Genomic DNA, 24,046 nt, shown 5'->3' on the forward strand with positions numbered 1-24,046 from the left:
ACTTCTACGGCTACTGTCCCTGTCACAGGCCTGAAGCATTTCTTACGTATAAAACTGCGCAACTACTGGCAACGCATGTGGGACGCAGAAATAAATTATAAACTGCACTGTATAAAGCCACAGTTGGGTTTTTGGTCCTCCGCAACAATATCACGGCGAACAGATTTCCTATTTTGTCGTCTCAGAATAGGACACACATTTGGCACTCATAATTTCTTACTTACTGGAAATGAACCTCCAACCTGTGGTAGATGTGGTGAGCGGCTGACCGCCCTTCACGTCCTCCTGGAGTCTCGGGAGGCTGAAGCTGAGAGAAAGCAATATTTTCCTCTGGCAAACCGTCATTACATCCCTCTTCACCCGGCTATGTTTCTTGACCAAGAACAGCTATTTACCATCAAAGCACTCCTCGGTTCCTTAAATGACGTTATCTTACATGTTATAAGTCCATTAAATTCGTAGGGCATCCTAGTTCCAGAGGATGCCGCTGCGATAATTGTTTTGCATAGCACATGCCTCCAGGCCCTTGTGTTTCAAGGGCTCTAAGGAGGCAGTAGTGCTCTAGCCAATTTTAGAATCTGATATATTTTATACATCGTATCATTCTTTTGAAATGCATCCTAATGTTCATAGTGCACGTCATATTTCATCGCCATAATCTTATTATAGAGATTTTACGCGCTTTAGAGCGACTATTTTTAAGGCCCCTTTACAGCCACGTGACACCAACTTCATAAACTCATAACTACACTGCGAACTCATTACTACGTGCATGACGCTCTTTGGCCGTACTTGGCCCTGGCGCCATTAAACATCAAACATTCATTTATTCAGGTGGACGCGGTACATGAAGTGTTTCTTCCCTTTGAGCACATGCCAAAGATGGGTACTTATTGTTTCTTGGGAAGCGAAGACATCTAGCGGTAGACATCCTGCTTCCGCTACTGTTCCCGAGGCTGAAGAGCCCTTCGGGATGCCCAGTCAGATCCGCAAGCAGCTGTTCCGCGCGGCTTCCAGAGCCCTCTTGTTTGCTGGTGATAATTTCGGAAGCACCGATTGGCAATAGCGCAATATGCCTTCAATATAGGCTTTTGCAAGCAGTAGCATTGAGCGGCAGTTGAAACCACATCGTGTTCCCGCCATGAATTTGAGAACTTGCGATGCTGCAGGAATCCTCGCACGTAGATCTTTTTTTTTTTACCTGAGGTGACCAAGAGAGAGTTCTGTCTATCAGAATTCCAGGATTTGCTGAGACCGCACATACGGCAGCTGTCGTCCACCGAGTAACAGCGGATATTTGTTCATTTTTACTCATTCTTGTGAAAGCCATGGCCGGGCTTTTTTCTGGCGACAGGTGAAGACCTAGAGGAGCCATATACATGGAGAGGTTCAGTAATGCTTTTTGAAGTCGTTTTTGGGTGATATACCGCGAACTTGATGCGCCCCAGATGCAGGTATCATCGGCATAGATTGTGATGTGTATTCCTCGCGACAGGTTCTTTGTTATGTGTATGAGGGTATGTATGTGTATGCATGTGTATGTTATGTGTATGAGGAGCGGGCTGAGCACAGCACCCTGGGCGTTTAGACATATGTCATCATTCCCTGGACCACCGCACACTTCTGATCACACTTGTTCCCTCGACAGGCATCGTGTAAGGCCTTCGCCCTCGTAATGTCGCCGCACAGACGTCTCGCACTGTGCATACACCTGATGTGAGTGTTTCCCTTCAGGCATACGTAGCTGGTGAACTGTATAGTATGTAAAAATAAACATCTCATGACATTATACACTGCATCCTATCGAAATAAACGCAACTGAAATTATCGCATGTAGTCCTTAAGCAATAAATTAGCCGCTACACTGGATTTTTGCTTCATGTGGTTTGAAGACGTGCATTGGAAGCTGCATTTTTTATTGTCACGTTTCTGTTTCCTTCTTTTCTTCTTCTTTCAGTTCTGTAGGTATAAATGTCTCTCCGAAATAGACCGCAGCAAAGAAAATTTAACGCTAGTCTTGTCCTGTTTATGTGTGTTCCGTCCAACGTTCGCACTCAAATAAATATTTGCTGCAGCTGATGACATAATGAGACACGGGTAACAGATCAAATTATTTCTATTACCTGCGTTTTGTCGTTTTTTTCTGAAGGCGTAAGAAGAATGGGCCGCACTTGCAGTTAACGTTGCTGTGTGCTCTTTCATTTTTCTGCTCTCTTGAGAGTCAGCCCGATGAGCGGATTCTCTTTGCCATTCTTTCTTGCCCGTCATTCCAGATGAAACATTACTGAGGCTTAACGTCACGTTCCCGTTCAACCATAGAAATTTACAGCATAGAACCGCGCCATACTCGCGCACAGTTTATTTTTGAGACCTAAATTGTCGCGCATTAATCAAGAGACAAAAGTAAAACAACAAAAAAGATCGGCCCGTGTTTACCACTTCTTCGCTTCCAAGCATGCGGCACAATCTCGCGTGAGCCGCCAGCCATTACGCTAAGCGCATGCTTTTCTGTTAGTCTTCGCTGCGTTGGAATATACTACGCATAGTAAGCGGCAAAAAACAAAGAAAGCTATTTGTCCTCCCACTTCCGGGTAGAACGCTCGCCCTTGCCCCTGTGCTCCCGCCACACAGTGAATGGAGCATTTTTCACTTAACCGAAGGACCGGAGCTCGGCGTTTCCGGGAGGCACAAAGTGAGGAAAGTGAGACAGGTAAAAAAGGAAAAAAAGAGTGATGAGCAAAGGGTAATACAAGAAAAAATGTTGTTTATGCCATTTCCCGTCGCTGGACCACGCCGCTTTCGTGAGTCCGAGGAGATGAGCAGTGCTGTTCATGGTCCGCGAGCTGAATGCCTCCTGGGAATGTGTCTCTCCCGGCGTCCAGAAGCTTCCGTGGGAGACTCGCCCACGTGTCCACACTACGTAGGCTGGGATCCGCTTCAGCCAGCGATCGCTCGGGTTGCTACGTGCAGAGCTTAGCTGCGCGACCCGAGGCGCGTTGTTTCAGCGGCGGGTGCGGTGGCTTGGATTGCGAGGGTAACCACGATGGGACACGTTGGTCGGCGTCCCCACGCAGTGCCAGGGCTCAGGCGGATCTGTTAGTGCGAAAGCAATCGGCTTGGAATGTTGTCGTGTTCAGTGCAGTATACCGGCGAATCTCGTAGGCTGTCAACGTCCCTGCCTCTAAGATGCAGCGTATCGGCGTATTGCCTTAGGAGATGAAGGTAATCGATTTTTTCTTTCCGCGGGTAGAACCATGCTGCAAGGAACTGTGCGCCAATATGTGGTCGTGGTCTCGTGCGCCCCGCAAACGCCCTCTTTGGTGAACTGGCCATTCAGTGCACTGATATGGCAGATTGCCTGTGCACAACGCCCAATTCGGCTTGCTGTGCACGTCGCTATCGTCGCCAGACGCTGGGTCACTCTTCTCGTGGGTAATAGCTTGCTGCCGGGGCCCCCAGAAAAGTGGAGTGGGGTGATCGTGACTCAGAAGGTTGCGTGACGAGTTGAAGAATTGAACTGACACCAGAGGTCAGAGCACGGCATTTTCCGTTCGGAATGAGGGGTTGAACCTACTGCGCCGTTAGGTCGACCTCCTGTACCTTTAGGCCCTAAGAGAACATGACACCTCCCGGTTGTTGAGTAGCTCCGAATGTTCCTATTTATACACTCACAAGTTCCCGGCGGTGGCGGTGAAAGAAGGCGCCATTGAAAACGCGGGTTGTTGTCACCTGTAAATCTGCAGCACACCAGTTTACACCGACGGGCGAGTATAAGTCTCACAATGTGCAGCTTATGGCAGCCCTCACTGTGCGTCCATGAGCAAGCTTGACAGCTTTGTTTGGCGAGTTCATTATTTCAAAAATGCGTATTTACGAGTGACAGGTTTTCGTCTCACGAAGCCCTTAGCGCTGTTTTCTAAAGCTACTGCCAACGCCTTTAGTGAGTAGTTCTTAGAAGACATCGGTCGTCGATGTGGTCGTGGATTAAAGCGCGTTACCAGTGTTCACGTTTGCCATTAACTGAGAAATACCAGGAGGGTATCCTTTTACCGCTTTCCTGAACATCGCTCGGCGCTCAGAAGTAGCTAGGTGAGAAAGAATAGCTTTTATTGCGCTCGTATTCGACTACTGCAGTCTGCACATGAGAACCACCACGTTTTTATATATGCAACATGGAAACATGCTCAAAATAAAAAAAATACAAGAAGTGCGGGAACTAATAGGGATGATTGTCAATGTATATTAATAGTCCGAACGAACGTGTGAACGAGAGAGTGAACAAGAGAGCGAACGAACGTTTTTCTAGTGGAGTCCGACCATCGACCGACCACCTATCAACCATGAAAGTGGCAGGATGAGCCAATGAAATGTATCCGCTTTGAAACACATTACAGGACCAAAAACGGTGAAGTTTACGACTTGGTTAGTTTGCATTTTGAAGGAACATTTGCGAAAAGACTACAAACAAAGCGGTGAAGAAAGCAAGCCAGCGACTACAACAAGACAGATACATAGACTAGTACGAGGTGTGGTGAGCTGAGAGAAGTGTCGGTTAGGATATCTGAAGATCACGACGGCGAAAAGTCGTGGTTTCCACGAGAGTTGTGCACCAGAAAACCGATGACGATGCCGGCGAGGGCGCACCAAGCAGAAAGAGAGCTTCATGATAGGAAAGAAAACAATAAAAGAATGAGTAGTTTGCGAAGAAGAGACCTAAACTGGGCCAGAAACTGACAATCTTTCTTACCCTTTCATTTCCAGCTTGCACTCTGAGGTTCAGCAGCAAGAATATTCAATCCGCAGTCTAGGATATTATTATCCATTCCAACGGATTGCCCTATTATATTTCTTCTAGTATGTTTTCCCATGTTTTATACTTTTCACTTTACCTTATTCAGTTCCGTAGCCATACATGTTATCTTTACTCGCAAATTTACAAGAGCATATCGATTTCAGCAGTCATTTGTTTTATACACTCCCTCATGGTGAGTATGAGCCATGCGGTGAGAGTATAATGTACAGACAGGCACAAGAAAGCAGGCCAGGCGGAAGGAAAGAAAGAAAGAAACTAGTGCTTCGGGCGTAGGAAAGAAGCCGTTGGTCGCCAGGTCCCAGCTTAAAGACTCCTGCCGCGCTTGGGACACCTCCCCGGGGTGCATTAGCCACCGATACATCGCGGCAGGGGATGTATCGCACATGGTGGAGGAGTGAAGCCGTCTCACTTCGCGTTCTTGCTTCGAAACCGCTGCGTGAGCCGAGGCGACCTGCTGCCATTTTCTACGCCACATCCGTGGATCTTTATGGCTCCTTGAAGCACTTGTGCATTCCCGAGGGTGGCCACGATTCAAAAACCGTACTTGATCGCCACCAGCTACACGTCGTAACAGCTTCTGGCACCTCCACATTCGCTCGTCGAGTCCAACTGCCCCTGAATTGTAGGCCACTCTTGTCTACTATTGGCTGCCTTTTTCGCATTAGTCAGTTACTCTGTGACTAGCACGTATACACTTGAAGCCCCGTTCTGGCTTTTTATTTGTGCATCCGTGTAGCATTTACGGTGTCTTCGTTGTGCAGATATTTGTTTAACAAAATGTTTCCATTGTTTTCTGCGTTCGACTTCGTCATTTCAGGCGCTGAGCGTCTGCCTCATCAGGGGTAAGCTTTATCAATAACCTACAACAAGTCCTATGCTGTCGCGAGTGAAACGACTGCAGTAGATTGCAACATTTTAGTTGCGCACTGCATCGGCTAAGTTGAGATGATTTTTTAGACGATGAGCGAAAAGCCGAGACTCAAAGTACGTGACACTGTTTGTAGCCAAGCGCAAGCAGAATAAATTGGAATATTAATTAGAAACATTACTTCTGTGGCGGGAATGTCTTCTGCGAGCAGAGAACAAAGCAAGTTAGAGGTTAACCCACACACTTCGCTGTTGTATCTTCCGCCAGTTTTTCCGCTGTATCAAGCGTAAAAAATTGGAGAGGTGTTTGCTTGTTATCAAGATTGTACCCTCTCAACTCTGCATTTAGAAGCCGCGTCGAGCACAGTTTGTGAAAACTTTTCATTTAACATTGAATGAATTAATGAATTGGAATTGTAGAGAAGTCCCAGGTACGATCCTCGGCTTGTTTCAGGCCACCCGTGCGCCTGTATTCTGCATTACCTGCTTTGCAACGTTGACTTGCATAAGAAGGGATCGCTCGTGGATGGCACGTGATGATACCAGAATGAGTACAGCATTGTAAAACAGCTGCCACGCCTGTATTACTGAGAATTCCGGTGGACGAGCAAGGAAACGGCTCGTCTTGCGTGCGGCTCCGCCCACGCACACGATTATAAAAGATACCGCCCTCCTGCGGGCAAGGGACGCGGCTGCGTGTCCCGAAACGTGTTAGATAAAAGGAAGCAGCAGGCGCGAAAGCAAAAAAAAAAAAAAAAAGAAACGACGAAGTGCAGAACCGGGCAGGCATTTCGCCGCCGGCTGCTCGGGGAAGCAAGAGCTTATGCAACGACGCGCTTGGGCTTGGGAGGCTACGGGTATTATACTGCTCGTCGCGTACACGGCGGCTGCACTAGAATGTCGCGGTTGACGCCTAAGCTTTTCTGCGCCAGTTGAGACAGCTCGCCGTCCGCGTTAACGCATTCCCGGAGGCCGTAACCAGAGAACGCGGACTAGAAGGACACCTCTTTCGTTTATTGAGGCAGTTCGTTCTGAACCCCCCCTCCCCCCACCCTCTTGCTATATGTTTTTTCTTCTTCTTTTGCTTTCTTTATTCCCGCTCCGTTTTCGCCCACGAAGTGTAGCGTCTGCCTGTAGTTGACAAGAAGTAGATCGAGAAAAAAAGAGAGGACCAATTGGAGTGTTGCTTCCGAGGAAAACAAACGAAAATCTCATATCTTCTCCGCTGTTTTCCCCTACGTTGCTGTCGCCAAGTGTAACAGAAGGCTTTGGGCTCAGCAATGCATCACACACTCCTTTATTATCGCGTTTTTTTGTATTACAGGGCTGAGCGGTGTAGAAAAGAAGTCCTTTAGGAAGCAGCCTTGTTCATTACACGATGGAGTTGGGCCCGCGCGTGCGGCATAAGAGCGAGAGAGTCTAATTGGATTTTTGATTAACGTTTCTCATTAAGCGGCCTAGTCGCCTTGTTCCATCGTAGCATAACCGAATGGGTCTCTTGCAAGAAGATAGACTCGTTTCTTTCGGTGATTAAAGAAAGCGCAGTTTTAGAAGTGGCTTCCATCTCGGTGTTTGAGGTATGCAGCAACGGTGCCATGTGCCACTGACTTTTTAGGCGATTGTTCTTAATTCATGTTGTGCTTATAGCTTTCAGACATGCCTAGATATATTCACACGATTATCCTTACCACTCGTGCGAGGACCTTTCACGTAGCAGGCTGTAACGGTCGCATTTTGTGAGTGCTCGGAACTAATAATGTTCGCCTCTGTCTGAAGACAGTGTAGTGTGTGGCGTGCAAATTTTCCTCGCGATTTGTCTCCGTATGTTTCAGTGTGTTTGGGACTATATGTGGACTTTGCTCACTCTCTTACCCGACTTCGCTTTAGATTTCTCGAACCTGTTGTAGTGTGTCCATTGCTATGTTTAGCCAAGCAAAGCCAGTTGACAAATATGTAGCGTGAAGACTGTTACATGCCCGCGATATCTAACCGAATCCATACACACAGTTGGTAACCCTGTAATCGGTGGAATGGTGGAACGAAGCAGTGTCTGCTCCAGTCATGTCCATCATTATTTAGGCAATCGTTGCAGTTCAGGACCCAGCACGCGGGAGGTTACTTATTATTTTACAAGTCTTTCCCAAATATAATTGCTGTTAAGTTAAAAGCAGTATTGGCGCGCACCATTTTAGATGAATAAACTTTCTTTTTTCCTCATTTGAACAAGAACAATATCTCTCATACTAGAGCATCAAGCCACCTAGCAATAAAGCTAAATCATTCATTCCTGCCTCCTTCATTACCTCCTCGCCTTTATTTTTCGTTTCACGTGCGCTAAGTTTTGCTGCTCTTACAATCTATACAGAGATGGGGATTGACACACGTTGTAGACAATTTCGCGATTTTGTTGCTATTGTACCATCAGCTGCCATCTCCCGCGTCGAGGCCAGAGCTCTTTCTTTATTTAGCGCCCAACCACGTCCGCGGCCCTACCCGTCTCGTGGTATATTCTTCGCTTAACCTACGATTTTGAAAAGCGAGAAGCAGGCACAGCTGCGCCTGCTTTGCATGGTTGAGCTCGGACGTGTAGATACACTCGAGCGCACTTCCCACGTTTGAGCCCAGCTGTAGAGCCGGCAAAGCTGTGCGCATCGAACTCGATGTAGATCGATGAAGCGCAGCCCCTGAGCGTCTCTCGCAGTTGTGGATGTTATCTATTTTTAACCGTTAAGAGGACACTGATACTGTCGCGACGTCGACTGGATCGAGGATGTTTTCCCAAGTTGGCGCCGGGCCGGCTGTCTATGAAGCTGTGCGGGAGGACCCAGTGTTCCTTGTCGGTCGTTATCGATCGCTAGCGCTGGGCCACGCAGTAAGATAAGTCTGAGCGCCACCTCTCTCTGCTATGCGGAAACGCATTTGACGCGCTGCCGAAACGCCTCGACGACACGACGCGCTTGTCTTTACACCGCCCTCTTGCATCGCTCGCCTCGCTGTCGCACCTTCGTACCGTGCTCCACCCCCTTTGTTTTTTCATTAGACGTCAATTATAAATTGGCTCGCACGCGCAATAGCAAGACATGTAATTAAAAACCGCCCGTCCGCGTTCTCCTTTCGTCGTCGTTATCACCACCACCGTTCACATTCCGCCGCTGGATTAACGGCTATTCACCGCCCAAACAGCCATGGGTCCTGCGAAGTGTGCTGCTTCTCGAGCATCTGTATATATAGCTCTCCCACTCGTGCGCCAGAACGGCTCGTCAAATGTGTGGGATGTAGCCGAACCCGGGGCACACCGCGGATTTCGCACACGGCGTTTTCCGGCTGTGTCGTTTGCGGAAGGCATCCCGCCGCGCTTCGCGCACGCGTAATGTCTGTGAAAATTAATTGCGCATTTCTCGCTACCTACTTTTTGCTTAACTCCATGTTTTATTTTCGCGCATAGCCGGCTTCAGTTAACTTTCTCCACCGCTGCGCTCGTTTGTGGTAACCTCAAACACGGTAACGCGCCAAGCCCAACGGCACGCGACGCGTGAACAATTTCTCGCATCCTGCACTCGCACGCCCGTGGCCTGGCGGCGCAGTTGATTTAAGTGGGGGAGGTCATTGAGTTTCCCCAAAAAATTGCTAGAGGGAATTGCTAGTGTCTGGGGAAACTACAAGTGTGGCGGTGTTAAGCCGGCATAACAGTGATGGGGAGTATACATTGATTTCTCGAACGATTCACTCTTTTGGCTTCAAACGACTTTGTGACTTTTCAAATTGAACGTATTCTACAAAGTATGCCGCTATAAATGTTACAATACGCATTCATTATGCATAGACCAGAGAATCGTTGTCTTCGTGCGCTATGAAAAAAAAATGATTTCTAGATAATTTAGGAAGACAAAGTGCTATGGAGAACTCTGCAAAAACGCCTGCAACCACAGAAACGAAGATGCAACAAATCCAAATAATTACCATGGTAGCGCCCAAAATGCCTCAAGTCATCTTGGAGGAAGCTGTACGGAAGAGGCCACACGCTGTAGGTTGATCGAAGTGCACTGTCTGATTTTTCAATTTCTATAACTACCTAATTACGCGGTCGTCTTCAAGACATTCTTGGTCTTCCGTGACTACCGGAAAACTACCACGCAGAGGCCATGAATGCACTATAAAATTAAATAAAAAGTAAACGGATCCCGCGCGCATGGGAAAAATTGATGATATCCGAAGCTTTCTTCGATATTTACTGGAATGTCTTGATTTAAATTGTTCTTCACTTCCATGTAGTTCGATGCTCTTCGCTAAATGCATGCTCTGGTCCCATTTCGTTCAGTTACTTCTTCACGCTCGGTTGCCTTTGTTGCCTAAATTTATTCCCCATCTGTGAAGCTGACTTCTTGAATTCGTTTGTTACTTCTTCAACTGTCGGCAGCTCAGCGCTCAATGCACACCCGGGTACAATGCACACCCGGGTACAATGCACGCTCTGGTACAGGCAAAGAAAGCTTCGCTTTAGAAGTTTCCACAACAGCTGTTGCTGTGCAAAGTATAACGCGATGACCTTGAAGAGAGTGACAATTATCTCCGTGTGGTAACGAACGATTTTCTTTACTCATCTAAGCAGGCGTGCATGCACACTGCTTAACGAACGAAAAAATGAGCTGGCACTTCGCGATGCTCCTTTTCACTGGTCACATGAAGGTTACGTCACAATGGTGGACATATGTGTCCGAAACGTCTCCAACCCATGGTGGTGGCTCGGTGACTACTGCTTTCTGCGTAGAACGAGGGTGCCGGTCGTGTTCCCGACCACGATCGCCGCATTTTGTTGATGGGGGACGCTAGTGCACCGTGCACGTTAGAGAACATCCGGTATAAGCAAAAGTCCAGCGCCCCTCTTCCCTTCTTCCGCGACGGCGTCTCTTATATCCGACGCTTAATTTCAGACGTTGAACCCACTAGCTAACCGTTCTTTTTTTATTATTGTTGAAATCAAAATGAAAGAAGGAGATGTAGTCACCTTATAATAGTGGCGGCTACTACTTTTCGCCTATGAGAAATATTATAAGAAAATAAATGTAGTAAGAAAATGAAAAGAAACCACGCCACAGGGCCAGAAATCCATAGCACACAGTCCTATACACCCACGAACATATAAACATGAAACGCAAAGGCAAGTCGCATCGCATTGAATTTGTAAACAAAGTCACAAACGCACGCAAGCGGCCGTGATGTAGACGGCGATGAGCATGTAAACGGATTAGAATACACAGAATGCAAAAGATTATTACACGTAATATACAAGCGCTAATAATGACAAATAATAGAAGCAACTTATGGTAACATCGTGTGACTACTCAGTGTGATATCTAGAAGACCATCTTGTTAGGATGGCTGTCTCTTCGTAAAAAAGTTCAAGTGCGTTCAATGCTTTTCGCTCTATTTTCGATGGACATGGGCCCAGCAATTTTGTGAGTGAAAAAGGTCGGTGAGGATCAATGGAGTGTGGCTTTTGTTCTAGTTGCCGTCTTTGCGTCGCGTATAGGGGGCATTCCAGGAGTAGACGGTGAACATCCTCATCGTCGTGGCCACAGTAGCAAGCCGGGGAAGAAGCCCGTTTTATGCGATATAGGAGATGTTTGGTGTACGCTGCCCCAAGGCGCAATCGATTAATTAGTGTCTCGGTACTTTTCGAAGGTTCTACATCCAGCTGGTGTTTGACTTGAGGGTTAAACTTGAGACTTGGTTAAACCAGATTGTCCATACTCAACTTCTTTAATACTCTTAATTCGCGTTGCGTGTGCATTGGTGATAAAGGGATGAGTCGAATTTCTGCGGCTTTACGGGCTGATTTTGCCAATGAGTACGTTCATTCGTCGCCTGCTATATATATATGCCAGCATGTCCCTGGATGCCCTGTAATATCATTTCACGTTTTCTTTCAGTATTAAGCTGTTAAATACTGCGTATGTTATTCGTGCTTATGGTTGGCTGTCGTCAATATTTTCAAGACCAGGTAAAGCCAACAAGGAGTCCGTGCAAATTACCCACTTTCTTGGTGTCTCATATGTTTTGATATAATAAATGGCGTGGAGAATTGCCACTAATTCTGCTATTGTTGGTGACGACGTGCGTCCTAGTCGACAAGCATACTCTACCTATGAGGTTAGTATAACACAACCTGCAGTCGCACTTTCATTGGTTACAGAACCGTCTGTATAGACGTGAATAGATTCCTGGTACTTGTCGAATTGCTGATGTGAAGCTAATTGTTTCGCTGCTAATGTGGAAATGTCGCTTTTATTTTCAAGCCTTTCGATTCACGTTTCTATTTTCGGTTCCTGTAGAAGCGATGGCGGGTAGCAGAAATCTTAGTGCACACACAAAAAAAAAAGAGAACGATTGTGGAATTCGTGGTTTATGCTCTATATGTGCACCCAGACGGTTCTCTATCAGAGAGGGCAGAATTTCTAGCGAGCATTCTAGTTAATGTTAATTTAATTCTGACTCAGCCCCAGCTGAAACGTCTTGCAGAAGTTGTGCACAGAAGTCTGTACTAAAGAGCCTGCCATCCCGACATCGTATAGCTGAAATTGTGGCACTAAACAAGAAAAAAAAGAAAGAAAAAGAAAACAATGTGAAGCAGACAGCGTCCCTTGCCGCTGTTACGGTACCATATTGAAGCACTGGCCTGACGGGCTTCAGTAGTCCCATTATTCGCGTATAATTTCCAGCGTAACGTGAAAATCACAATTGACATCCTTAGACAAGAAGATTCGATATCGACGCCATGTGAACTTATGATATGAACTTGAGTGCAAGAAAGGCACAGTTTACCTTATAATTTCGTGTTTGTGACGACTGTCTTTGTTTCTCTCAGCCTTTAGTCCTTCCCTGTTTCTCCGTTGTCCCGTCCTCCCTTGCGGCAGCGCCAATGAATATGAAGGTGCTTCTGTAACAGCTGACTGACACGGCTGACTTACAGCTGATAGGGCTAACTCGCCCTGACGAAGACAGTTCTCATTGTTGAAAAAGCGTTAGTTGACTCCAGAGACATTTCTGGTTGGACAACTTTCTATAATTTCAAGTCTATATATTCCCGCGAATCTGTCTTTTCTGGATTTTCACCACGTAGTTGTATTTTTCTATAAGGTTATAGTGACGTTACACCGCGGTACTCGGTCACAATCTAAGTGCCCCGTACAAGCTCCGCTTTCTAAACCACACAACACCGGCCGTGTGTGCCTTTACGCTGCAAAACATAGTTTCCGAGGGCACCGATATTGAAAGCAGGTCGTCTTAGCTGTGACTTCATGAAGAAGAGCAGCCGGAACATGACTCGCCGACTAAATGATGTACAGGTTGCAGTGGCCGACGTTATGAATCGAACGTTAATGGGCATTAAGCTGCTTAATTAAATAAAGTTTACTCGTTTTACTTACCTTAACCAATACCTCTAGTGCATATGCTGAAATTTCGAAATTAAATCTGCCTGTGTTCACGGCATGTATACCTGGCCGGAATCGTCAGACTAGTGTCTAAACATCAGTCTTCAATATCTGTGAATAAATAGGTTGAAGTTGAAGATAAAGAAGGTTAAATTTACAAAAAAAGAAACAGAGAAAATGCCAATGCCACTTCACCACATGCTTAGGGCGACAACTGGACAGGTGCTGCTAGTCTCAGGACTGCTATACGCACGCAGAGTGATTTGATTTAGCCGCCCACAACAACACGTTGGCTGCAAGGTGCGCCGTATCATGAAGGGCTTGCGATTGAATTTCGACCGCTTGGGTTCTTGAACCGGCACCCGAAACTCATTACAGTAATGGTTTTTTGTAATCTACCCCATAAGGATGCGGCCCCCACGGCCGAGAATGTAACGTGCGAGCACCGCACTCATCGACCTAACGCAATTAGCCGCTGAATCATTGAGGCAGCTCTCTCTATAGGAGGAGGGCGCTCCTCGAGCACTGACAGCACTAGATTCCCAAATTGTGGCATGTGCGCTAAATGTACATCAATATTAATTCCCGATGCTCAGGTCGTGAGGGGGCCAAGTGGCCATTACTGTATAGTTCCTGATGTCCGACACTGCGACGATCTTGGTCAGCAAATATTACCAACATGTTTACGCGGCAGCTGTTGTAATTGTTTTTGTGGTTATGAATGACTATCGAAATGTTTGTCTCGATCACATTGCGCGTATTTCTTGCATGTGTCTCGGGAAAAGATTTTCTCCATCGACGTCAAAACAAAGGGTGGGCGGATGTCGGGCATACGGCCAAAAATAGTTAATGGAAGGTGCCATATTGCGCCCATAATACGCATTCTTTTGCAGGTGAAACTATCCGATAGTTTTCTGTTCAAGAGACTGAGACAGTTATTTAATGTTCCTTAGGCAACTGTGTGGACGTGGGTCCTGAATGGCGAGTCGGCGGATAAGAAACTAGGGCCCATAATACCGCTATAGCGGGATGCTGGCGGGAACCCAAGACGTATACTTGTCGCCCACGTATCTGCAACCTTCGTAATAGTCAAGACCGAACTCAGTCTTCCTTCAAACAACATGAGAGCTCACTGTTCGCTTGTTCTCGCCGTTCTGTTTGGGGCCATTCAGGTTGCTTCCAATGTTTGAAATCGATGCGGGTGACTCGTGTTTCCTATTGTTTGCGAAAATAAACGATCGTGCCAGAAACTAGAGTGGGTGTTCGCCGCGTTAGTTCGGGGGATATATGGCATTCTACTGCTAAGCGCCAGATTGTGGTATTGATTCGGGCCTTAAGAGATGGAATCTTAAAAAAATAAAAGTAAGAAGTTCGTATTCTTAGGTGCAGATTCATGTTAGAGAACGCCTGTAATTTAAAGCAACTCGTACACATGTTCTACTGTGTCTTTCACTGCACATGGTGACAGCTTCAGGAACTAACATATCGCCAATTCGGAAATGGGTTAGCTGACAATAATCAATTTATTGTGTGGGCGCTGAATGGCACCACTCGGCTGCTTTCTTGGCTTAGTCGTAGTTTTCTATCCATGGCAACGGATATATGACTAGAAGAGTGTCTATATGTTACTTACAAAGACCGATATCTTACTTACGAAGATAATTGTTCGCAATTATCTTAATGCAATTTAACTTTCGCGTCAGAATTGCTATATTTTTTTTTAATCAGCCAGCGAATTTAGTCAGAAACAATGAACAAATCTTAGGACATGTTAAAGTTTACGGAACGAGAGAAGAATGACGCGAAAAGCTCTGAACTTCAACTCTGTCCTGCCTTAACTTCTTCCTCAATCGTTCCTTCTCGCTTATTCTTTGGTGTATTCAGAATCCACGAACCATCCACTTAACTTATGTTAACTTGGTTCATTAAAGAACACTCATAGAAAGGAATAGCGCAAAGTACTCTGCCAAAAAAACAATCACTTGCTCTTCACGCAGCCTTCACGAGGAGGGTTCCTCCTCATGAAGGGTCAAAGACGGCGGTGCTACAGATATCGCTATTTATATGTGAGCACTCATTACATGCAGCTATACGTTTTCCCAAGTAGTAGACCCGGTGCTTTTATAAGTAATGAAATAGCTGAACGAATCAGTGACTGAAACCACCGTTGTTCAGAATATGTGTACACATCCGGCGTCAAATTTCTACGGTCCGCGTGATCCGAGAAGTTATTGAACATTCTGAACGATTTTTGACCGTAACCAGCAAAACCGTACAGTGCTGATTTGTTCGGATATTCTAGAACATGCAAGAAGTCCGAATACCACGCTGCTTGCCGCATAAGCTGGGGAAATATCCATCTTTATCGATCGGATCGCGCGAACCGTACACGTTGGACGAGAGGAGTCGTCGGGCCACCAACACCGTCATGGTGGTCAGAAATAAGCTTTATACGCCCCCTGTGTAGCGGGGTGTACAGTCCTGAAATACCGGAGCCCTTATCTATAATTCGCGGCTTCCATCCAATCACCGCCGTAAGACTTAGCCTGTCCCGCTAAGCAGGTTTTCGCCGTATAATTCTGCGGTTAATACTAAACCGAGTAGACGCGTCCGAACGACTTCCTCTCGGCGCAAACTACCCGTACCTGCTGGGCATGATAACATCGCCTGCGCACCAAGCTGGCTCCAACATGGGCGCGGGAAATAGTGAGGTGTTGCACGCCGGTAGCCGAGCCTCGGTCCTTTACGATCGCCCATTTAGCTTCCGAGCCAACGCCAAAAAGCTGCGCATCTCGCGTAATGGGCGATGCGCTGCCACACACCGCTCGAATCTTCGCAATTAGCCAATAAGACAACCGCTATATACTAAAACAACCTCTTCGGGCCGCCCCTTGCGGTACATCATCATCTCCTTAAGTATATATACAGCGAATAGAAATTTATTAAGAACAGAGAAAACACAGTGTAACATTCTCACGCCGTAGTTAGAGGTGGATAACATCTCAAAGCAGCTCTCTCAAGGACCAGTTTGGCTTATTTAAGTCAGCCTCGCTCTTATCATCTTTTTGATTCTTTTTTATTATACTGCTTTGGTATCAGCGAATGCGGCAGTATACGTTAACGTACATTATGCAGAACGAGGATAGTTTTTGTACGGTGAAGTGCCGTGTACCCGCACTCTAATAAACTGATGTCTCCTTTCAACCATGGACCAAATGAGCACCTAGTCGCAGACATCCGACTGCTCCACCATCACGCAATCAACAAGGGACACAACATCATCTACCAGTGGATACCGGGACACTGTGGAATTTCAGGAAATGACAGTGCGGATGACGCTGCCCGGTCGGCTCATGATGGTGCCCAGATTATACCCATACCGCTGTCAAGAACAGACGCAGCCACAAGTCTTCGCTCCCTCGCCCGCGAGCTTACGCAGAATCTGTGGAACACCAGTGATTTCACGAACGCACGTCTCCACAAATTGGATCCACGTCTGCAACTCCGCCTACCACCAGGGTTGCCACGAGCGGAAGCAACACTTCTGTGCCGCCTGTGGCTCGGCGTGGCATTCACGAACTCATATTCATTCCGCATTGGCATGGCCGACAGCCCTACTTGTGACACCTGCGGCTGCGAGGAGACGATTCAACACCTCCTATGTGACTGTCCCCGTTACGCAGTGCGAAGAAAAGTGCTCGTGACCGCTCTCGCAAAACTGGACAATCGCCCCTTTACAGAGGAAAAAGCTCTAGGACATTGGTCCAGACGGGCTTCGGCACTGAAGGCCTTAAGGGCTCTGTTGAAGTTTTTAAGGAACTGCGAATTGTGCGACCGCCTTTGAACGTTGTAGCGCGTAGTTTCGCGTTACTGTGTGAATTTTCTCTTTTTTTTTCCATTTTTTTCCCTCTTCTTCTTTCTCCTTTTATTCCCTTTACCCCTTTCCCCAGCACAGGGTAGCCAGCCGGTACTTACACTGGCTAACCTCCCTGTCTTTCCTCTCCTTTGTCTCCTCCTCCTCCTCCTCTAATAAACTCTTGACTTTGCTTAACCTCCTTCTATACCTTTCCCTCTCCGTTTATCTCTCTCTCTCTCGACCTTGAGAGGGCAGCCACGCACTGCTGACGACGCCGTTTATGTTAATTGAGGAGCATCAGTGAACCGCACTGTACTAACTACGCAGTAAGCAGTGGCACGCGGCATCTGACGTTAGGGTATAGCTGCAGTCACTCCCTATATAGGCTGGAAGCGCGCCGTAATGGCGTGACTATGACGTACTGCTGCTGAGCAGGAGGTCGCGGGTTCGAATGCCTGCCGTGGAGCAGTGCAAAAAGCGCCACGAAGGCGTAGTGCATAAAGCGCTATACAATTAGGCCCACGTTTAATAACCCCTGGTGGTTCCAAGTTAATCCGGAGCCTACCCACTACGGCGTCCCCAAACATTGACCGTTTGTGGCTATGGGACGGTAAACCTGGCAATTTGACTAGGTCTTTTTGGGAGTGTTCGAAAAGCGAAATTTTTGAATGGAATTGAATACGAATATTTGAGAGAAAGAAAACCAAATCTGAATATGAAATAGAATATCAAATCTTTTCTCATTTGGACTGAAAACAGGAACAGCACAACACAGACAAGCGAACAAAATGAAACGTGAAGTTTACGCGGAGTCTGTTTGGTAGAAAAATGAGGCATGTGAGCATTTATTTGCACGTGTTTGTATAATACACATGCACATGTTCGCAATTGGACGTCGTCCTCAGAGCGTAGGTGAAATTTGTAAATAAGAAAAAAAAAAAGCCGACTTGAGTTACTTAAGGATGTGACCACAATGCCAGTAATGTGAACGATGGAACAGAACGTCACCAGAGCACATACAGCGTTCGTTGGAGACAAGTGGGCCACTACAGGCACCGCACATTGTTTTTAAAGATATGCAAACATGGTGACATTGGCCAGACAATAAATCTAGACAAATACGTACACGCAGAACGAAACAAATTACTGTATAGGCTGCTTAAAAGCGAATCACTCTTATTGCATTGCGGAAACCTGCTGAGCCGAAGCTGTGTGATCCACGCCTTGGCTTAACACTTTGTGCCTCGGCGCTGCGACCGCAGCTCTCCTACAACGGAATCGTTCTGAACGGAAACTCTCGTCTCCCTCTCTCCTTCGAGAATTTGTGTATTTATTCCTTCAATTCGAAGGAAATGAATATTGGCACGCGTGTATTGGTTATTCTTTTTCTCGTCACCGGCTTTTCACCTACTAAGAGCTGTTAACGTTATCGCTCTGCGCAAGACGCCGCTGCATGTACCGGAACATTCTAGACTGTATGATTGCTGATTCTATCCGTGGATAGTGGATTCTCGAACGGAATAGCAGACATTTTCTCAATTTGTATTCGAAAAAGTTTGACTGTTCGCACACCCCTAGCGTCTTTATTTTGTTTAAGTTGAGCGCGGTTAGCTGTTCGGTTAGTAGGTAGCCTATAATACCCCATTCTTTTCGGTAGCAGAAAACCAGTTAATGCGTTACAGTCGCCGTTACCGTTTTACTACTCTACCATCGTCAAATGATTGTGCAGCGCGTGCTCTCTAAAACCGGGAGTGTCTAACTGAAGTTAAGGTAATCGACGTTTGCCTCCAACAGCCTCCAAGCGCAGCTATCTTCGAAATGCACCCGAAGCGCACAGTTCTCATTACTTAGGGACCAAAAGCACTTCTTTTTCGCTTGATCTATGCGCAGAGGAGCGACCTTTCAAGCGATGTCCCTCTTTACGGGAAGCAGCCTTCGTGCTAGGCTGCAACGGAATTCACCTATGATAATATGAATTTCTCACGCGAGCTCACACATTGAGCGCACTTAGAGTGCTCTGTGGCGTAAGTGCATGGAACAGGGAGATACGGGAAGCGATCGCAGAACGACAGAAAGCATCCCGAGAGCGCAGGCAGGCAAAGAAGGCGCAGTTGCCGCAGGATGAAATAGCCAGTATATGGGAAATATACCGGGAGAAGAAATCTATGGTTCAAGTACTGGTGGTAGCAAAGATAAAAGGTGAAAGTGAACATTGGTTGTCAGAAATACGTGAGAAAGAAGAAGGCCGCACCTAGAATATTTTGAAACCACATAAAATTATTAGGAAGAAGTCAACAACAACGCAACATATCCTAGACGAAGATGGAAACAAACTGGAAGGGGAAGCGGCATTAAATTACACGTGAAAAATAACACCCGGATCTTTCCAAGGCAATAACAAGGTTGTATTTGAAGAAAAAAAAAAGGGGCATGAAAGGAAATCAGATGGAAAAGGAGCTGGTGCCGACAAATTTCAACTGGAAGAAAGCCGAAGAGAAAATTCCTAAGCGCACAGCCACAGGGCTAGACGAGGTTCCCGTTAGGCTGAGTAATGAACTAGGACCAAAAAGTAAAGAAGCTCTAGTGGGAAAAAACTTTAAAAGATAGACGAATACCAGACAGTTCGTGACAAAGTAGAATCAATTTAATTTATAAAGATAAGAGGGGAAAAGAATTCACTCGTATAGACCGTTGACCATCACATCGGTAATATACGGGTTAGCAATGCAGGCAATCAAATTAAAGCTGCAAGCATGGGCAGAGAATAATGGTATTCTGGGAGAACTTCAGAATGCTTTTAAAATTGGTAGGCGTTTCGATGATGGCTTATTTGTTATTACTCAGGGTATCGAAATGTCAAAAGTAGAAAGCAGACCGTTACATGTGGCCTTTTTAGACATTACAGGAGCTTAGGACAACGTAGTCCGCAACATTTTGTGGGATATTATGGAAGGTGAACGCTTAGGTGACGATTGTCTACAGGTTTTGAGAGAGATTTACTTTAAAAAATACCGTTTGCGTTGAATACGAAGGGAGGAGGAGCGAGTAGAAAGTTGATATCAACAAGGGACTAAGGCAGGGGTGTCCTTTATCCCCACTGCTGTTTATGATGTACATGGAGAGGATGGAGAGGGCGATAGAAGGAAGTAATATCGGCTTTAATCTCTCATACAAACAGGCGGGTACAGTAGTAGAGCAGCAGCTTCCAGGTTTAATTTTATGCGGACGACAGTGTGTTGCTAGCGAACAAGCGAAGGATTTGAAACGTCTGCCTAATGTCTTTGGACAGGAAGGCGAGAATTTAGGTTTGAAATTTAGGGTTAGACAATCATGTGTTATGGTATTCAATGAAAACAGTAAACAGACAGTGGCAATATAGGGCCAGGAAATACCTAGGGTGAAAGAATATAAATACCTTGGTATATTTATAAACAAAGGCAATAGATGTATGAAACACAGGAAAAAACAATAGCAGTAAAGGGGAAGAGAAATGCAGCCATAATGAAACACAGAGCGCTATGGGGATACAGTAGGTACGAGGTACTCCGGGGTATATGTGGAAAGGTGTAATTGTTTCAGAGCTTACTTTTAGAATGCGTTTGTTTGCTTTAAATCAGGTGTGCAATCAGGACTCGATGGCAACCAAAGGTCAGTGGGACCCCTCGCATTGGGCGCTCACGGGAAGACTACAAAGGAAGCTATGCAGGGTGATATCCATGGGCTGGACAAGTTTTGAGGTGAGGGTAGCTCACAGAAAAATTGATTATGAAGAACGACTAAGGAATATGGAAGAAAGTAAGTGTGCTGGGAGAGTGTTCAGGTATTTGTACAGGAATAGCATTAAGTCACAGTGGAGGAAAAGAAATAGGAAGCTTACCAGCAAGTATGCAGCCTGTGTGGGGAGCAGCACAGGAATAAAGAACGTCAAGCGGAAATTCACAGAGGCTGAGATAATCTCATGGGTGGTGGCAATGGAAAAGAAACCTGCCATGAGTAACTTCTTAAGAGGAAAAAACCAAATCAGGAAAGAACCAATTTATGACAACTCAAAGGGAAGCTCACTACTTATCGAAGTGAGATCAGGATACCTTAGAACACGCACCTATAAAGCGAGATATAAGAAGGAAGAAGCATGTGCGTGCTGCGGTAAAACTAGGAAAACGATGGATCATGTCTTATTAGTATGTGAAGATATCTGCCCAGTGGTCGATTTAGGCACCACTGGCCTCGTTGAAACCCTTGGGTTCAACGAGAGCAGGGGGAAAGTAAGCATGTCCGCACTAGAGATTGGTAAGAGGCGATTGGAAGATCGGTGGAAGAAAAGTAGAGAAATGACAAAAAACGGAAAGGTACAAAAGCAAAATTTACAATAGGGGATCAGAAAATTTGGTTGTGGGAGTTCATCGTTTTCTTTCTCTTTCTCTTTTTTTCTTCTTTAACCTAGGTAGGACATTAGGCAGTATAGTAGCAAGAGCTTGGAGGCGCAACCCACCGCTCCCGTTCCAAAGGGGACTCTCATAACATCCAACCATCTGTCCATACGACATTGATGGCCGTTATGTAAGGGTTTGTTTATTTTCTTTGTCGTTTAATAAATGCAGACAAATCGGAAGCCAGATTACATTACAGCTGGCTATCCCAAGGCACAGTTTGGAAATTGTGGCTGCCTCTCTCCTTGTAAACCCGCCCAAGAATACCCCGAACACAGAGGCATGCTAACCGTACAAAAGAAACTTGAATAGTTTTGAAAATTCCAGCAGAACCCATCTCACGTTGAATGTCGACGTTAATGCGATTAGCATTGAAGCAATGTATTGACGCACCTCATTGCAACAACCGATACGGCCCATTTAGCGTCGCCGCACCAAAGTCTCCCCACCTGGTACGCGTGTCAGCATATATTCAGTCTTATTGTCTGATCATACAGTATTAAGCGGGTTTGACTCCGCCCAGCACCGAATAACTCACGTTTTGTGTCGGAGCGCTTCGTTGAAGACAGAAACCCACCCAGTGACGCATCGCCGGCGGCCCTAGTGGGCGTGAAACACGTTTATTCCAGAGCGAGACATGGGACACTGACACACACCCAGTAACCCAAGTTGTTGTAAGACGGGTTGACTGATGAGCGGCGCATATCCAATGTCGCGCATCCGTCACCCAAGCTGGCCCTGTGATTGATTTCGGACCTGGTTCCCTCATCACAGCAGCCCCATACCCCAGCATGGACTACCCGTGACCCAAGTTGGCAGGACAACGGTAGATTGAGACAGGCAAGCAGACAAATAGACAACACCCGGAAAGTGTGTGAAGTCTATTACACATGCAGAATGCTAATCGTATTCAAATTAAACCAGCCTGTAGAATCGCACACACCAATGTCATTGTTCAAATAGTCCCGAAAGCAAACTCAACATAAGTGCAGTTCGCAAAAATCCACAAATCAAAGTAACCATAACTTGCTGTCCGCAGGCAACAGCGCATGGCTGTAAAATTACACCACTGTTCGGGCGGCAATTTGTTTTCGTTGTCGGAGAATCACGCATGGTTTGATTTCGGATATTCTTCTAATTGCTGCACTGTTTTATCACGCAGGATCGAAAAGCACGATCAACTCGCATACTCTGAAAGACCGGTGTGGGCACGGGGACGGCGACGACCTTTCACGGCTCATGGACCGCTGCTGGACGAGCAGCCCCACAAGAAGGCCCGACTTCCGGGAGCTTAAGGACGTCATACGGAGGCTAAACAAGTGAGGTGCTTTGCTCTCCGTCTCTAACAGACAGACGGACGGACATGCACAGACGCACAGATACGGACGCACATACACAGACGGACATACACAGACGGACATACACGGACGGACACACACGGACGGACACACACGGACGGACACACACGGACGGACACACACGGACGGACACACACGGACGGACACACACGGACGGACACACACGGACGGACACACACGGACGGACATACACGGACGGACATACACGGACGGACATACACGGACGGACATACACAGACGGAAAACTATATAGCTAGAACCGACAAACGTGCTAGCAAACAAATGAGCTCCATACGAAAATGAAAAGAGCGAGAAAGAGAGAAAAACAAGCGCCATAGAACAAAAGTAAGCAGCGCAGCCATAACATTACGGATAAAAAATATATGGCTACCAGTTTCGAGATACTCCCAAAGTGTGAGATGAAATACGTGGGCGTTCCAGTTACTTTTGTGCTTCAATGCATAGAAGGGGATGAGATTTCGTTAAAAAAGCAAATGGAACAACAGTGTATTTTTACGGCGAGTTTGATGGCGCATAATTCCAAGTTGGTGTAATTTAAAAAATAATTCCAAATGAATACGTCTTCCAAACTCACCGGCTACAGTTCGTAAATTGCAATATGTGCCATAATCTAATTAACAGGTTAATTATTCCTCTTTAATTTATTTGAATATGTATTTCACTTTCTCGTGCAAGTAATGTCCGCCTGTCTGAGTAATTCAACTCAAGGACTAGAGTTATGTTATCTGAAACAGGCGATTTTATTAAAATTTATTCAAACTTACAAGTGATCACCCCGTACAGGTTACAATGTACGCCACCACAGTGGAGGGATCCCGAGCTCGCTGTGACCACCTGGTACATTTTAAAGCAGGCATAATACAAGTCCCATCGGGATCAACAGCTGAGACTCAAGCGTAGGGAAAACTACAATTTAAAAAATAAACAATATCTTAGTGCACAGCAGGGCAACGCGCAATTCTACCAGCACCTTACATTGTTCGAACAGGCAGACGTTGGCTGCATGCTACCTCACTTTTCGCGCCATGTCTATAGCATACGAAACTAACATAAAGTGTTTTTCCCCTACATCTCCGGTAGCTGCACTATTCCCCTTTACTGTACGTGCGGGGACAGAAACAATACGGGATGTCAAGCGCGTTCCAAGCTTCATTATTGTGCATTATGGAGAAGCAAGCAAGTGGTGTCGACACATGGCACGGCGCATGCGCGTGCTTTCGCGCTCGTTGCCTGCCCACGTCTTGCCAGCCCGATGTGGGATGTTGCAG

The 24,046-nt window shown here is 46.3% G+C and overlaps 1 protein-coding gene across 2 annotated transcripts in view; it reads left to right on the forward strand.

Annotated features, from left to right (window-relative positions):
* LOC142583140 (atrial natriuretic peptide receptor 2-like) overlaps positions 1 to 24,046 on the forward strand; it is a 385,116-nt gene that overhangs the window by 106,511 nt on the left and 254,559 nt on the right. For both annotated transcript variants that reach the window (XM_075693481.1, XM_075693480.1), the window contains one exon: positions 22,562 to 22,718. In XM_075693481.1, coding sequence (XP_075549596.1) covers positions 22,639 to 22,718 — 80 coding nt within the window. In that variant the 5' untranslated portion in view covers positions 22,562 to 22,638. The remainder of the gene's footprint in view (positions 1 to 22,561; positions 22,719 to 24,046) is intronic.

This window comes from Dermacentor variabilis, chromosome 5 (assembly GCF_050947875.1).
Source record: "Dermacentor variabilis isolate Ectoservices chromosome 5, ASM5094787v1, whole genome shotgun sequence".
In the NCBI taxonomy this organism is placed as follows: domain Eukaryota; kingdom Metazoa; phylum Arthropoda; class Arachnida; order Ixodida; family Ixodidae; genus Dermacentor; species Dermacentor variabilis.